General features: G+C 44.2%; 2 protein-coding genes across 4 annotated transcripts; both read right to left on the bottom strand.

The window, feature by feature from the left end:
- Window positions 1-1,240: 1,240 nt before the first annotated feature.
- Window positions 1,241-6,193, bottom strand: mylz3 (myosin, light polypeptide 3, skeletal muscle). The gene is made up of 7 exons (XM_069163910.1): window positions 6,174-6,193; window positions 4,348-4,476; window positions 3,799-3,826; window positions 2,290-2,433; window positions 2,026-2,196; window positions 1,852-1,929; window positions 1,241-1,767 (listed from the first exon to the last, which is right to left on the bottom strand). Exons 2-7 carry the CDS (start codon window positions 4,459-4,461, stop codon window positions 1,739-1,741), a joined length of 564 nt encoding a protein of 187 aa, XP_069020011.1. The 5' UTR covers window positions 4,462-4,476; window positions 6,174-6,193; the 3' UTR covers window positions 1,241-1,738.
- A 652-nt stretch (window positions 6,194-6,845) lies between these two features.
- lancl1 (LanC antibiotic synthetase component C-like 1 (bacterial)) lies at window positions 6,846-12,280 on the bottom strand. 3 transcript variants are annotated; one of them, XM_069163909.1, is made up of 11 exons: window positions 12,202-12,266; window positions 11,734-11,880; window positions 11,463-11,580; window positions 11,094-11,304; window positions 10,709-10,856; window positions 10,193-10,339; window positions 9,647-9,829; window positions 9,127-9,303; window positions 7,935-8,007; window positions 7,427-7,516; window positions 6,846-6,987 (listed from the first exon to the last, which is right to left on the bottom strand). In XM_069163909.1, exons 2-10 carry the CDS (start codon window positions 11,818-11,820, stop codon window positions 7,440-7,442), a joined length of 1,221 nt encoding a protein of 406 aa, XP_069020010.1. In that variant the 5' UTR covers window positions 11,821-11,880; window positions 12,202-12,266; the 3' UTR covers window positions 6,846-6,987; window positions 7,427-7,439. The 3 variants fall into 3 exon arrangements, with proteins under 3 accessions (XP_069020010.1, XP_069020008.1, XP_069020007.1); XM_069163907.1 differs by having other exon boundaries at window positions 6,846-7,516; window positions 11,734-11,858; window positions 12,202-12,280; XM_069163906.1 differs by having other exon boundaries at window positions 6,846-7,516.
- Window positions 12,281-13,280: the final 1,000 nt, after the last annotated feature.

The raw sequence follows: 13,280 nt of genomic DNA, 5'->3' as shown, positions 1-13,280 counted from the left end.
CGGCATGATGTCTATCTTTTGAGGATCTTTTGGTCTACTTCACTTTGTCAGGCAGGTCCTATTGAAGTGATTTCTTGATTGAGAACGTGTGTGTCAGTAATCAGGCCTGGGTGTGGCTAGAGAAATTGAACTCAGGTGTGATAAACCACAGTTAAGTTATGTTTTAACAGGAGGGGACAAACACTTTTTCACACAGGGCCAAGTGGGTTTGGATTTTTTTTTTCTCCCTTAATAATAAAACCTTCATTTAAAAACTGCATTTTGTGTTTACTTGTGTTATCTTTGACTAATATTTAAATTTGTTTGATGATCTGAAACATTTAACTGTGACAGACATGCAAAAAAATTGGAAATCAGGAAGAGGGCAAACACATTTTCACACCACTGTACATATGTATTTATCACAATGTGTCAAAAATAACCGTGATATATAGATAAGTATGCCTACTTCCTCACCCTACCACAAAGGGGCAAACTTACTTCAGGTTACAACTCTGAACTTGTTTTATGGTGTTCCTGCATTTACTAAACAAGAACACTTGATAGTCAAAGTGGAGAAAAATGTATAGTTAGAACATCTAAATCAAAAGGATGTAAAATAAATTAAAAAAAAGTCTAGCAGTGAAAACACTCTGTATGTGTAGTTGGTTGGTGGAGTTTTATCCTTTGAACACATCCCTAAACCATTTGAAGCAAATGACACACTCACTCAGAAGCCCTTTTTAAATTCAGCACACACTTTTCCAGCATGTCTTCAATGATCTCGGTCAGTCCAGCCGAAACATTTGTTGTCTTCTTTGTAAAACACTGAATGATTACACACTGTGGCTCCTCTTCACTCTACATCAACTCTTGTACAATAACTGCGGCAACTTGTATCTGTATTATAACTATGGATGATTGCAATGGTTGTTTACCTAAAAGAACAATTTTATCAAATGACATACAGTACACTCGGATTACAAACTAACTTTGAGCGCAAATGAAATCATTAAACACAGAAAGCAGCTGTAAGATATAAAATGTTTCTTTCTTATGATTGAATTATCTTTCATTTAATCAACTAGTTTCATCGGGATATTTCAGTTTCCGACAGTTTTTGTCTCATAACTAACTAAATGCTCTTTAATGATTATAAATGTAGACTGAATGTGCTATTTAGATCTTTAGAAGCTACATGGTGTCCCTTAACTTGTGTACAGGTGTATGTGGTCAATGAAAGATCAAAGATCAGCCCAGATGGGATGTACGGTGGAAAAGTTTATTCTGAAATGAATGAAATGAATGATAATGAATCAAACTTTTCAGGGAAGTGGGAGACTTCTGGCGGTCTATCCACGACCATTCTCCAGCACCTTTGGCATTGCTGGGCCAGTGGTGGTGTGACTGAATGAGGTGGCGGTGGGAAGGGAGGGATCTACCCTCACTTAATGAGCGGTCACCCCTTCTCCCCCGTTCCTCACCCCATGCGGCGAGTGGAGACGCGCCCCGGGGGGAGTAGAGGCCAAGTGATAGAGGTCTACAACGGAGAGGTGATAGCGATGTCCCGAGCGAGGAGGGTTTGAGACGAAATGGATAGAAAAACAAAATAAACAACAAGATGGGTTTGCTTCAACATCCCTTGTACATAGTCCTTGTCTTTCCTTGGTTGGTCTTTGAAACAGTGTAGATGTCCTGAACACTGTCGGGCTGTCTGTAGGCGAGCTACAGTTTCTTCAGCACTCCTGCTGCTGGCTTCTTACACAGACAGGATGTGCTTGACGAAAGCTGCAGGAAGAAGTTCGTATCTTTAGATTCCAATAATTATGAAAAGTCAAAAAGAAGGAGGCATGCTTGGAAATCCGATCTTACCCTCATAGTGCACACTGCCGTTCTCGTCCTCCTGGCCGGCCATAAGGGCATCAATCTCATTCTCGGTCATCTTCTCTCCTGTAGGTTCACAGGGATCCTTGTCAGAGGCTCCATTTCACGCATGCTAAGCAAACTATATTTGTGCACTTCTATATTTGGGGACTTGAGACTCACCCAGTGTGGACAGCACGATACGCAGCTCAGCGCCCATGACCGTGCCGTTGCCCTCCTTGTCGAAGACACGCAGACCCTCAATGTAGTCATCAATGGTTCCCTTGGGGAGTTCATCGACCTTCTTCAGCATGGGCAGGAAAGCTTCGAAGTTGAGCCTCTTGTTGGCCATATCTGTTGAATTGAATACGTCACATGGAATTACAACACATACCCTCACACGTCACTGTTTTGCGTGTTTGAACTGAGGCCTGTTTGGGAACTCGCCGTCAGCAGTTGGGCTGCCCAGAATCGTTGCAACGTCCTTGTTGGTGGGGTTCTGGCCCAGAGCGCGCATGATGTCGGCCACCTGGTTGTAGGCCACCTGGCTGTCACCAATTCTGTCAAAGAGACCAAAAGCCTCCTTGAAGTCTGGCCAGGAGGGGAGAGACGAGAGTTTCAGGGTTCAGGCACGAAATATATGATCACAAATTTCCATCATACGACTTCGATCAAATGGTAAAAGATCATTTGTCAAGGCTATAAGACATGAAACAGAATCCTCTTTGTGTTGCCATCAAAATGCGATATTTGATATGTCAATGCTCTCTTTTGGGTGCCTATTAGAGCCATCCCCTTTGGGTTTTCTACTCTTTCTATTTAGCTACTTAGTGCAGCTTTGGGGTGTCACACTGTACTGGAGGATCAAAGCCAGCAGAAGCCACATACTTCGGTCATTGTTCTGTTAATTGGGAGCGACAGCTGAGGAGACGAAGGCACCGGCCGGGGCCCGAACAAAGCTTTGCTATTTCTATGAATCCCAGCAGGAAGCCGACTCAAAGTGACCTTTTTGGCAGATGAATGCCCTCATGTAGCTTCTGAGCAGCAGCAGCAGCAGCAGCAGCAGCAGCTGTACCCTCCTCCCACTTTAGGGCAACATCGGGAGCAAACTGATACACCCTGACACAGACGCCCGGGCCAAATAGAGACATGGCCATGGCCCAGGGGTCCTCCTCGAGTTCAACCTGAGACTGCTGACTGAGGTGTAATTGATACCTTGCCTTGCATAACCTGTATGTAGTCTTAATGTAGACATGTAGTCAGACTGGACAAGAATGTGCAGAAGCAGCACTTTGAAATTTTTGTGCGTTAAGACGGCCAAATTAAAAATCTATACAAACAAACTTGACAGGAAGCTGTTTTAACTTTCACCCTGCAATTCAGAGGCGGAAAATTTTGAAAGGGATCCGAACACAAATATCAAAATGTCATGCCCAAACGGAGATCAACCAAAAAGTCCTCCCACCAAACACAGTCCATAGAGAACATGTCTTTCAGCAGGGAACAAAAGGGTTGGGGATGGTTTGGATTCCTCGTGTAAACTGATGCCGTGAGGCCTGCATCTTAAGCTTTGGCCTGCGGATTAACGCCTCTGCTGTATAAGTCCTACTGCAGCAGGCAAGACAGGGCTAGGTCAGCTGAGAATAGACCTATCTGAAATCCTCCGCGACAACTGGACACATCACAGGAATGGCATGCCCTATGGTGGTCTTCACTCGGGGATTGTCTTCATCCCCATTTCCACCTTTTAGCAGCTAATTCAGACTAAAGTTTCAGCTCAGTAAGCCAGCTGCTACTTTGAGGGTTTGTTTTAGATGATAATTGTCAAATGGCTACAAACATGAAAGAGTGAGCTGTGAATAGGAACCTGGAGGGCATTCTCACTCTTGCGGTTTGCAAGTTAATGTCAGCCAAATACAACGGCTGAGGATGGAGCGCACCGCTTTCTTCACTTACCCTCAATCTGGTCCGGTGTGAACTCGGTCTGTCACATAAAAACATACAAAAAACGCACAGACAAAAAGGTACATTAACAAATACATAAACACACAGGACACAGGGAGATGGATAAAAAAAAACAAATTGTTTACGAGTGTTGAAAAAGCAGAGAAAATCCAATTTATGTAAGATTTCCTAACGAAGAACTTGTCGCTGTAAATCTTCCAAAACGATTCTAGCTACATGAACTGGAAGGTGAAATTATTAACATGCTCTTTGCATTTTTATACAAGCCCACACAGATAATTAAGATACAAATGTGGATGTATTTCAAGGCCTGAATGCAAAATTTACAATCTTCACAGACGTTAACTTTTTTTCCCTCAATTTCTAAAGAATCAGAAATGCAAGTCTTGATTTCTCCTCTCTAGATTTCAGTGATGCAAATAAAGTCAACATTTTGATGTTATTTTTGCGAGCAGGTATCCAAAAAAGGTAGAAAAAAAAAAAAGTAACTCCATTAGCACTGCCCCACCCAAAAGGTCCAAAACACAATGTGGTACACACCATTTTGGAGAGTAGGAGGTTGAGGAGCAAACAGAAAGGAGCTGAGAAGCTGAAGTCCCAAGACAGAGTGGTCCTGAGCCATGGTCCAAGCCGCCTCTTATTTATCCCGGGCATGTGATGTCACGTATGCTAATGCACAGATCAGATGACACGTTGGAACATCTTTAACTTTCTTAGGGCAAACGGAAAGGAGAGCTGGACGCCCTGAGAGCAGTGGGCCTTTAGATGGGGACAGGGCTATTTTTGGAAGGCCAAAGAAGACTGCGAAGCAAGATTTCAAACTGGCTGTGAACTTATGCCGTTGAAGAACAAAATGCTTTCATTGTCTTGCCTTGGAAAGTTATGCCTTTTGTAGAAAATGAACAGGTGATCAGTGAAAATGCAGAAAAGTCAGATGCCTAGTGGCCCACTTCAGAAGGGCTCCAGGCCCCCCCCGAGAGCGTATTTCCTAGAAGGTATTTTTATACAGTCAAACTGCTCCGGTTATGGTTAAATACACAGCGGGGTGAAAACCGTTTGAAAAGTGGACTCGGGCAGGTTTCAAGAAAGTCAACTGTGAGTGGCACTTAACCTCAGAACAGTCGGTGTCATAATAATACCGTGAGGTTTACGATGAACATTAAGTCTCAACAGACTTGCTCTCACAACACCAATATCAGAGCGGACGACATTATCCGCAACACGCGTCACAGAAGAATTCAGAGCTCCGTAATGTGCAGCTCTGCCTGTTTTATGCCGACTGCAGTGTCGAATATATATGCATGGGAATGGAGACAATCCCACAGGAGGAGAGCTGAGTTTATAAAAGGCAAGCTAAGTTAAAGAGAAGCGGCTGCACATAATCTATGGAGGTTCAGATGATCTTTTAGCAGAGCTCTCCATGGTGCTGATGGCAACATGAAAAGAAACCTGTTTTTTAATGTGGAAATCAAAACTAACTTTCAGATCGTGTCCTGTAATAGATCCCAAATTAAAACAGGAAAACATTTTCCACCTGTAAGTGCAGTTGATCTATTTTAAAGTTTGTCTCAGTCATTATTTTTTTTTATTATTTTGTTTTAAGTTCTGTAGTACTTACCATACTTACTGGAGTTTTTAGTTGTGATACAGTTGAAAGCTCTGGAAAATGCGAGAACTGAAACTGGACCCCGAGTTGAAACACTCACTTACACCGAGAAAGATTACAACACTTACATGATGCAAGATTATCCCACGTTGACTGCCATCTCCTTTTAGAAATGTATTTCCATTGTAAAGCAGTACTTCTTCTGAAAATAAATATCTCCATGTTTTGCTGGTGCATTCAGTTCAAGCACATTTATGCTCACCTGAGCAGAAATATAAATCTGGACCGGTGCTCTGGAGAAGATGCAGGCTGAGCCCCAAACATTATTCAGCCAGCATTACAGCTCCCACACGAGCCTCTGATGACCACTTCCTTTTCAGGGTGGTCATTTTGTGCAATTTATAAGCTCTTTAAAATCGTGCAACTGAATTCAAACTACTTTTTATAAAATGTATGATGTTTCACTGTATTTGCAAGAGACTCCCAGACAGTAGCGGGTTTTGTGCAGCGTATGGAATATTTTATGGACCAAAACCTCAGTCAATATGTCAGAAATACAACCGTTTACATCCTTGCGCCTGTTTTTTTTTTTTTTCTTGGCATTATCACTAAAAACAAGTCAAATTAGAAGCGTGTGGTTTTGAAATGAAGAGAAGTGAGTGCACATACACAGCGACGTGCACAGGATTAGATCATTCACTGATGTGTTCGTGCTGCCAGGCTGTAGTAAGTCTAACTTGTCATCGCCTTTGTAACTTACAACGATCTACTGCTAAACATCAGAACCAAAGCGTTGGAGGACATTTGTAGGACTGAAGTGAAGTGAAAGACACGTCTTGGAGACCACGCCCACCCGACAGATGAGCTCTATTTTTACTCCCACTCCTACTCCCGCTGGAGGTGTTTGGTTTCTCTTACGCTGGGCGGCTCTGAGGAGGAGGTGGGGGTGGAGAAAATGAATGCTCCTGTTTCTCAACACTCTCTGGTACAGTAACCACATTCCCACCAAGTTAGATCCTCTACACCTCAAATGACTGCGGGTCATAAAGAAGCTGGGGGCGGGGTGCTTAAAAAAGAGCAGTGGCATTGTGTCACTGCTTGGTTTTCAGGGGGTTTACACGAGCCTTATTTGGCATCTAAATTCCTTAAAACTGAGTATTTGTGTGCTTCTTCATAGTGAAGTCAAAACAGATCACGTCGTGAATATTGATATTCTGCATCCGTATCCCCCGTGAATGTGGAGAATATAATCTGATTAGCAGTCAAAATATTTACTCATGAGGTGACCTGAGTTTCAAGGTGAGTGTTGTTTTCTGTTCGTCTACAAATGTCCTTTGGAAATTCTCTGCGGTGCCGGCACTCTGCTGCCCCTCTGTGGTGTTTCTTTGCCGCTGCATAACGATGTCAAAATAAGAGCAGTTCCGAGAGTCAATACAGAGCAGCAGCTGTTAAAAGTTTATTGCTCAGACAGTGCAAAGGACAGGCAACAGTTTACACTCCCCTGAACAAATGACACGGCTTGTACTGCATTTTTAATAGTGACATGTAACCAGCTTTACTGCTGGTGCTCGTTTCTAAAGAGAAAGAAAAAAACATTAAGGAAAACAAAATCCTCCATGGTAAACTTAGAGATGATAAAAATACGCAATTAAGTGTTAACATTTAGTTTTTTTTTTTAGTATAATTTTCTGCTTTGAATTTCTGAAACTGAAAATTTATTTTGCTGAGACCCTAAAACACATTGCATTAAACACAAAAAAAGCTGAAGAAGCTCTCAGCCTCGATAAATCTTTTGAGATATTACAGGATTCTTCTTGTTAATAAGATCTCATGTTGCCAGCAGAGTAAAGCAGGAAAAACATGGCACAATATCTGAAGCAGGAGTCCAAGTCAGCCATCAAGACTGTTACACTTGTAAAGTCTCTAAACATTATTTATCAGTGCTTCCATGCATGCGTGTGACAGAGATCCTCTTGTTGTTAGATTTTATGCAGTGTGAATGGGGAGGACTACCTGTGGACACCTGCTACACCTCGAAGGCCGGGAACCGTGCTTTCATTGGCTGCAGAAGGTCGGCCAAGAAGTAGATGGTACCTGCCATACCTGCAAACAGGAAGTGACATTGTTGAGTTTACTGCTACAGTGGTGGACAAAGGAAACTGCAAGTTTCCTCAATTTAATGGTCATTCTGAGGTAGCAGTTCTTTACTGAACAGAATTCTTTCATTACTGTTTGGTGTTGCTGATTATTAGTACTTTCTAGATCTTTTTTTTTTTGGTAGTTAAGTCTAATAATGTGACTGGCTCAGCCCCACTAGCTGTGACCTCATGCATGCCTCAGTGATGTACGATGGTAATGGTCCACTCATGTCAAATGAGGAAGGCGACATGGGAACAGTGATGGACATATGACATTTCAGTTAGTTTCATCTGGCTGTTTTTTTCCAGCTGGAAATGAAAGACGATTGGTCTAATTCCAGTTTTGTAAGAAGCTACGCATCGGATAGGTCGCCACATATTACCTTCAAAAAGAGAGAAGGGAGTGTCGGGTGTCCGGCATCCATGTTTGCCATAGTTCATACACCAGTCTGCAAACTGCAGAGACAGAGAGAGAGAGAGAGAGGGAGGGAGGGAGAGAGAGAGAGAGAGAGAGAATATCAGTGTCATAACAACTTCACAACACTACAGCGAGCCGCGGCCGGACCGCCTCAGGAGAATACTGAGCAATGTCAACAACTGCTTAATATTGCGCTCTTCTCAGTGAAATCCTAGCATCTGTCGAGGTATCAGATTATGGCCACAATGTCGCGGTGTTGCACTTGGAGGATGTGACAGAGCTCAGGCAAACACATCTGAAGATTCTATTTCCATCGTCTCTGAATAGATTCATATTAATGAAAGTACACGCGGGACTCGTGCCACCTGGAGCGCGTCCACACAGACATCGCTCCCGGCCAGCTTTGACGGCGACTCACACAGACAGCAACCAACCTATTGTCAATAAACATAAAAGGCCCTGCCTCTCACATGCCCACCCATTCTGGAATAATTTTCAATTTTAAGGCTGGCGAGCAGCCAACGCTGCTCTGATCGCTCGTGCTTTGAGCTAAGTTTAATATGACTTTCCCATCTTACATCAAAGTCAGAGAAAGCCGAGAATAGACACAACATAAAGCCTGCAAAACCAATCCTAAAATCTGCTCTTCTGTTAAACGTAGCGGGTCAGAAGGATTGTGCATATCAACGTTTCTATTACTTTCGTTTAAGGAGTAAAGAAGCAGCCAAATTCAAATCCATGTGGAAAACTAGAATTTTCCGAAATACTTGAAGCTTTCTTTTTTAATTCTTTCTAAAATGTTTGTATTTGGAAGAAAATGCTGTGATTTCCCTGCAAAGTACTGATACGAGGCAGGCGTGTCTTTAGTGAGTGCATCGAGATGTTTACTGAAAATGTATGGATAAAAAAAAAAAAAAGGGGAAAGAAAAATCTTAATTGCTGACTCGGTCCGATAAGAAACCGACTCCAAGTCTGAACTCCACGGTGTCAAACTTCAGAGGCGTTAACTCTCAACTCTGTCGTAACAAGTATTTGGATGCTAATTATGATGGATGCACTGCAGGAGTGCCGTGGCGCAATTAATATTTGCAGTCGTTTGATCGCTCAAACGGTTCGTGAACGATTACGTGAGCAACTTTTCTTTTATGTGCTCTCACCATGCAGGCTCTGTACAGCTGCTTCGGGTCTTGCGTTAGGCGGTAGAGGGCCAGGAAGGTGTAGGCGTTACCGGCCACACCGTGACACAGCCCGTAGCCCTTCTTCAGCAAACCCCAGCGCCACACCACCTCACCGCACTGCAGCGCGTCGTACAGGTACTGAGGAACACCAAACGCCTGGAGCAAGGGGTGCAAGATGTACAGCTTTATGTTTTTACATATCTTAATGGTGACAAACTCAGGTTTAAAATGTTCTGTGATTTCTTCCTGGGGCTCGACCTGAAAGATATTTCCAGAATAAAATTAAAGCACAAATGAATTGATTCTCAAGATGTCGGTGCAAAAGCCTGCCAGGAAAAGGAGCATAAGCTGTGTTAAAAAGGATATTATATTTCTCCGCAAGATGGCACCACGATCCTTCCAATGATCGCTCTCCTGTTATTTTAAAAGACGTCCCCGTGAGCAACGTCTTGCAACTGAATTAATCTCATTTTCAAAATTTTTCCCCCTCGGTCGTCACCTTGTAGGCCTGCAGGAGCATGTAGATCACCCCTGGAGAGCCGTGGCACCAGTGGACCAGCAGGTCCCGATCGTCCCCGAAGCAGGGCGGGTAGTTTCCTGAGGGGAACTTGAGACGGCAGACGTGGTCGACGCTGGGCTTCACCAGCCTGTGCACATGCTCCTCCGCAGAGACGAAGCCCGGCTGTGAGGGAGGGATTACAGTGTATTCAATAGAGGGTGAAGAGGATGAAGAGGTAACAGGTGGCAACTCTGGTGCTGTGTGGGTTAGTTTGGCAACACGCAGGCAACGAACATCTGCAGCAGGGTGCTTATTAGAAGTGAACTTCTGAGCTCACCAGGATTAGGTCGGTCGGACACTCAAATATTTGAATCGCATTAAGCTGACATCAGGCTTTATTTAGTCAGTGTTTTCATCAATTCATCAATAACTATTATAAGAATTACTGAATTGTTTAAGTACTTCACCGAGCAAAAATGCCAAGATACAATATAAGCACAAGACTCGTCATGGGCGTCTGCAATCCGAACCGGACTCCTGTTCTACCTGCATGAGGAAATAGTAGATGCCAGCCAGGCCATGGGCGGCGCCAACATACTGCTCCTGGTACCACTCATACATCAGGGGGCTCTGGTTCTGGATCCGGAACTTTCTGCTGAGGTGCTCGCCGGACGCCAGCACGACCTCGCTGATCTGAGGAAGGAAACGACACGTCTGAGCTCACAAGCAACGCCTAATCTGTACAACTGAACGACACCAATGGAGATGAATGAGAGCAATTGGACATCGATACGTGTAAGGGCGAGCAAATTACGGCAAATCAAGATCTTTGAGGGCAGTGAGCCTGATGTTAGAGAGCAGCAGGGATTACAACCACCTCTCATTCTACTTGTGTGATTTCCAACATTGCACTCCTCTATTGTTCCTGCAGTTGTATTTAACACAAAGGAGGGTACTGCTTAAGCAGCCCAAACAATAGTGGATAAAAGTAGTGAAATCCACACATTCAGGACACAATCAGATCAGATCAGTGTCTCAGAGTGCGCTCTGGTTCTGACCCACCTGTTGGATGTATTGCAGTGGGATCCTGTGTTGCCCCAGCTGCTGGTTGATGAAGACGAGGGAGTAGAGATAACCCATCCGGCCATAAAGCATCTCGTCTGGCAGCCCGCCTGAACCGCTCACCACCGTCTGGTAATACTGCAGCAGTCTGGAGAAAAAGGCCGAGGAATCACAGAGTTTGAGACAAAGTAATGAACGGCATCTTAAAATTAACACTGCAGACACATTTGGAAATGCTGCAACAGCTTTATTATGACCAAGTGTAAGACGCAGGTACGACGCAACGGGAGCCATTTTATATCTGCTATATAATACGTGAAATGAACGTAACAAGAGGAAACAAATATAACTTTCACATTCACAAAACCACTTCTTCCCGACTGACCTGTTGATGCACTCGTCGGCCTCCTGCACCCTCTGAAGGCGGTAGTAGACCACGGCAGCGACGGCCAGCGGCCCTGCGTCTCCACACAGGAAGGTCACGTCATGGCGCCGGGTCAAACACTTCAGGCTGCGGCTGACGTATTCAAGCGCTCTCTGAAGGAGGGAGACGTCCTGAAACACGTTGTGGAGGTGCAGGTAGAGCAGCGCGATGCCTGTGGACAAACGACACGCACACGTGACTGTCTGGGAAACTCTGGAAATGTTGTCGTTTTTGAACAGAAACTGAAGAAAGACTTAAACGTGACTGCACAGCCACATCAGTCCAATCCCTCGGTCATTTCCAACCAGATGTTTGCAACGCCGTCATCACCTGCCCAGCCCGTGTAAGTCGTGCAGTCTCTTGGATCGGCGGACTTCAGCCCGTTTTCCATCACAGCTAAAAGCTCGCTGACCTTGCTGCTCAGCTGCTGGGCAAACTCTGAAGTGAGCTGAAAGTACAACAAAAAAAAGAGGACAATTTAAAATAATGCGGTGGGACTTGGTGGAGAGGGGGGGGTGGGTGTGGGTGGAGGGGGGGGGGGGGTGGAGGTGGGTGGGGGGGGAAACGAAACTTGCCCACAAAACGCTTTCTCGCGTTTTACCTTTCCCTGGGCGTCAAACAACGCCTGCGTGGACGCGGGGCTCCCGTCGTAGTCAGGATATGGGTTCATCAAGGCTCTCGTGTCCATGTTTTCACAGCGTTGTTTCCTGCCGAACCACGCGCTATCTGGGGCAGGCAGAAAATAAAGCTGCACAGAAGATATGCGATACGGGAGACGCAAAAGAGGTTAAAGAGATTCAGGCTGCGAATAAGAAAGCTATCGATCCCGCAACACGCAGTGTAAATGGCGTAAAGCGGCTGGGAGGGATACGAACTCGCCCCCACACACAAACTAATGCGGCTAAGCTAGCTGCAGCTTCTAGTTACCTCCGCTCCGCCACTGAAGCTAGCGGCTAACACTCGGTCGATTAATACATGTCGTTAAAGTGCAATAAAAGACATTATAACTTCGACATATACCATGTCCCTGGGAAAGCTCGGGTTAGGATTAAAATTAATGTGTAGGTACCTCTGCAAGTGATGCACTGTTGATGTTAAATCTTCTTTGTCTTTTTTTGCCTGCTTTCTGAGGTTTTCTTTAGCAACAGCTGGCGCGATACTGACATCTACTGCTGTGGAAGCGGTACTGCACCTCCCAAAACCAGACATAAAAGACGAATAAAAATCTTATAAACACACACACACACACACACATATATATATATATATATAAAAAGATAACAAATAAAGGGGGGGAAATAACAACAAACCAAACCCCCGGAGTAGCCTACTCAAAATATACAGTTAAGTGAGAAATACAAATAACAGATGAATAAAGGAAAACAAAAAAATATGGACAGCAAATGTAGCCTACCATGTTTCTCTTTAAAGGTGAAATTTGCAGACATTTCTCAGTGTTTTTAGCTCGAGCTCTTTCCGTTGAGCTGTGTCACAGCTCCCTTGCACACAGTTTACCTTTGCCGTCATGTAAATGAATGATACGACAACGCGGGCAGAGGACAATATGTTGTAGATTGCTTTGCTTGAATGATGTGCTGCAAGTGAAACCGTTTACCAAATCACAAAAAAAAAAAAATCACTGGGTTTCCTGCTGAAAAAGAATCTTAATGAATCATTCTTGTTAAGACTGAATCAAGTGGTGATTTATGTCCTGATGCACATCTGCTCGACATGGAAGTTTTTCATACAATCGGTTTGCAACAACAGCCTTTATGTTCCCCTCGGAACTCTTTGTCACGCAGGTGTTTCATCTCAAACATTAACCCATCACCGTGAATGTTTCCAAAGCTCTGAGGTAATTGCACTTATGTCAGTGAATGCACCACAGCTGTTCTTTCACCTTTTCAACAATTCTCTGATAACTGCACCATACCAGTGATGCCAAAACACAGAGAAAAGCCTGATTTTATGATCATAGGGTGGAGCAGAGTTTACACGCACTGCTACCATGGAAACCTCATGTGCCAAAGCTGCAAAGCTGTATTCTTACCGACGGTTATGATGCTTACTATTGTTACAGAAAAGGCAGGACTGGTAGTGATTGGCACACTTGGTGGTCCACACTCTCACTTATTGCAGAGATGAAAG

Source organism: Embiotoca jacksoni, unplaced genomic scaffold, assembly GCF_022577435.1.
Source record: "Embiotoca jacksoni isolate LCO1_2020_lvr unplaced genomic scaffold, fEmbJac1.0.p SCAF_30, whole genome shotgun sequence".
NCBI lineage: Eukaryota > Metazoa > Chordata > Actinopteri > Embiotocidae > Embiotoca > Embiotoca jacksoni.
The sequence above is the reverse complement of the archived record's forward strand: the minus strand, read 5'-3'. Positions and strand labels throughout refer to the sequence as shown.

Coding starts and splice junctions, on each gene's coding strand:
- mylz3 (XM_069163910.1), bottom strand. CDS start 4,461: ATGCCCGGGATAAATAAGAGGCGGCTTGGACCATGGCTCAGGACCACT. Junction 2,197..2,289: donor GGGCAGCCCAACTGCTGACG/GCGAGTTCCCAA, acceptor TCAATTCAACAG/ATATGGCCAACAAGAGGCTC. Junction 1,768..1,851: donor CGGCAGTGTGCACTATGAGG/GTAAGATCGGAT, acceptor TTCTTCCTGCAG/CTTTCGTCAAGCACATCCTG.
- lancl1 (XM_069163907.1), bottom strand. CDS start 11,820: ATGGACACGAGAGCCTTGATGAACCCATATCCTGACTACGACGGGAGC. Junction 10,857..11,093: donor GCCGACGAGTGCATCAACAG/GTCAGTCGGGAA, acceptor CTTTTTCTCCAG/ACTGCTGCAGTATTACCAGA. Junction 10,340..10,708: donor CACTGCAATACATCCAACAG/GTGGGTCAGAAC, acceptor TTCCTTCCTCAG/ATCAGCGAGGTCGTGCTGGC.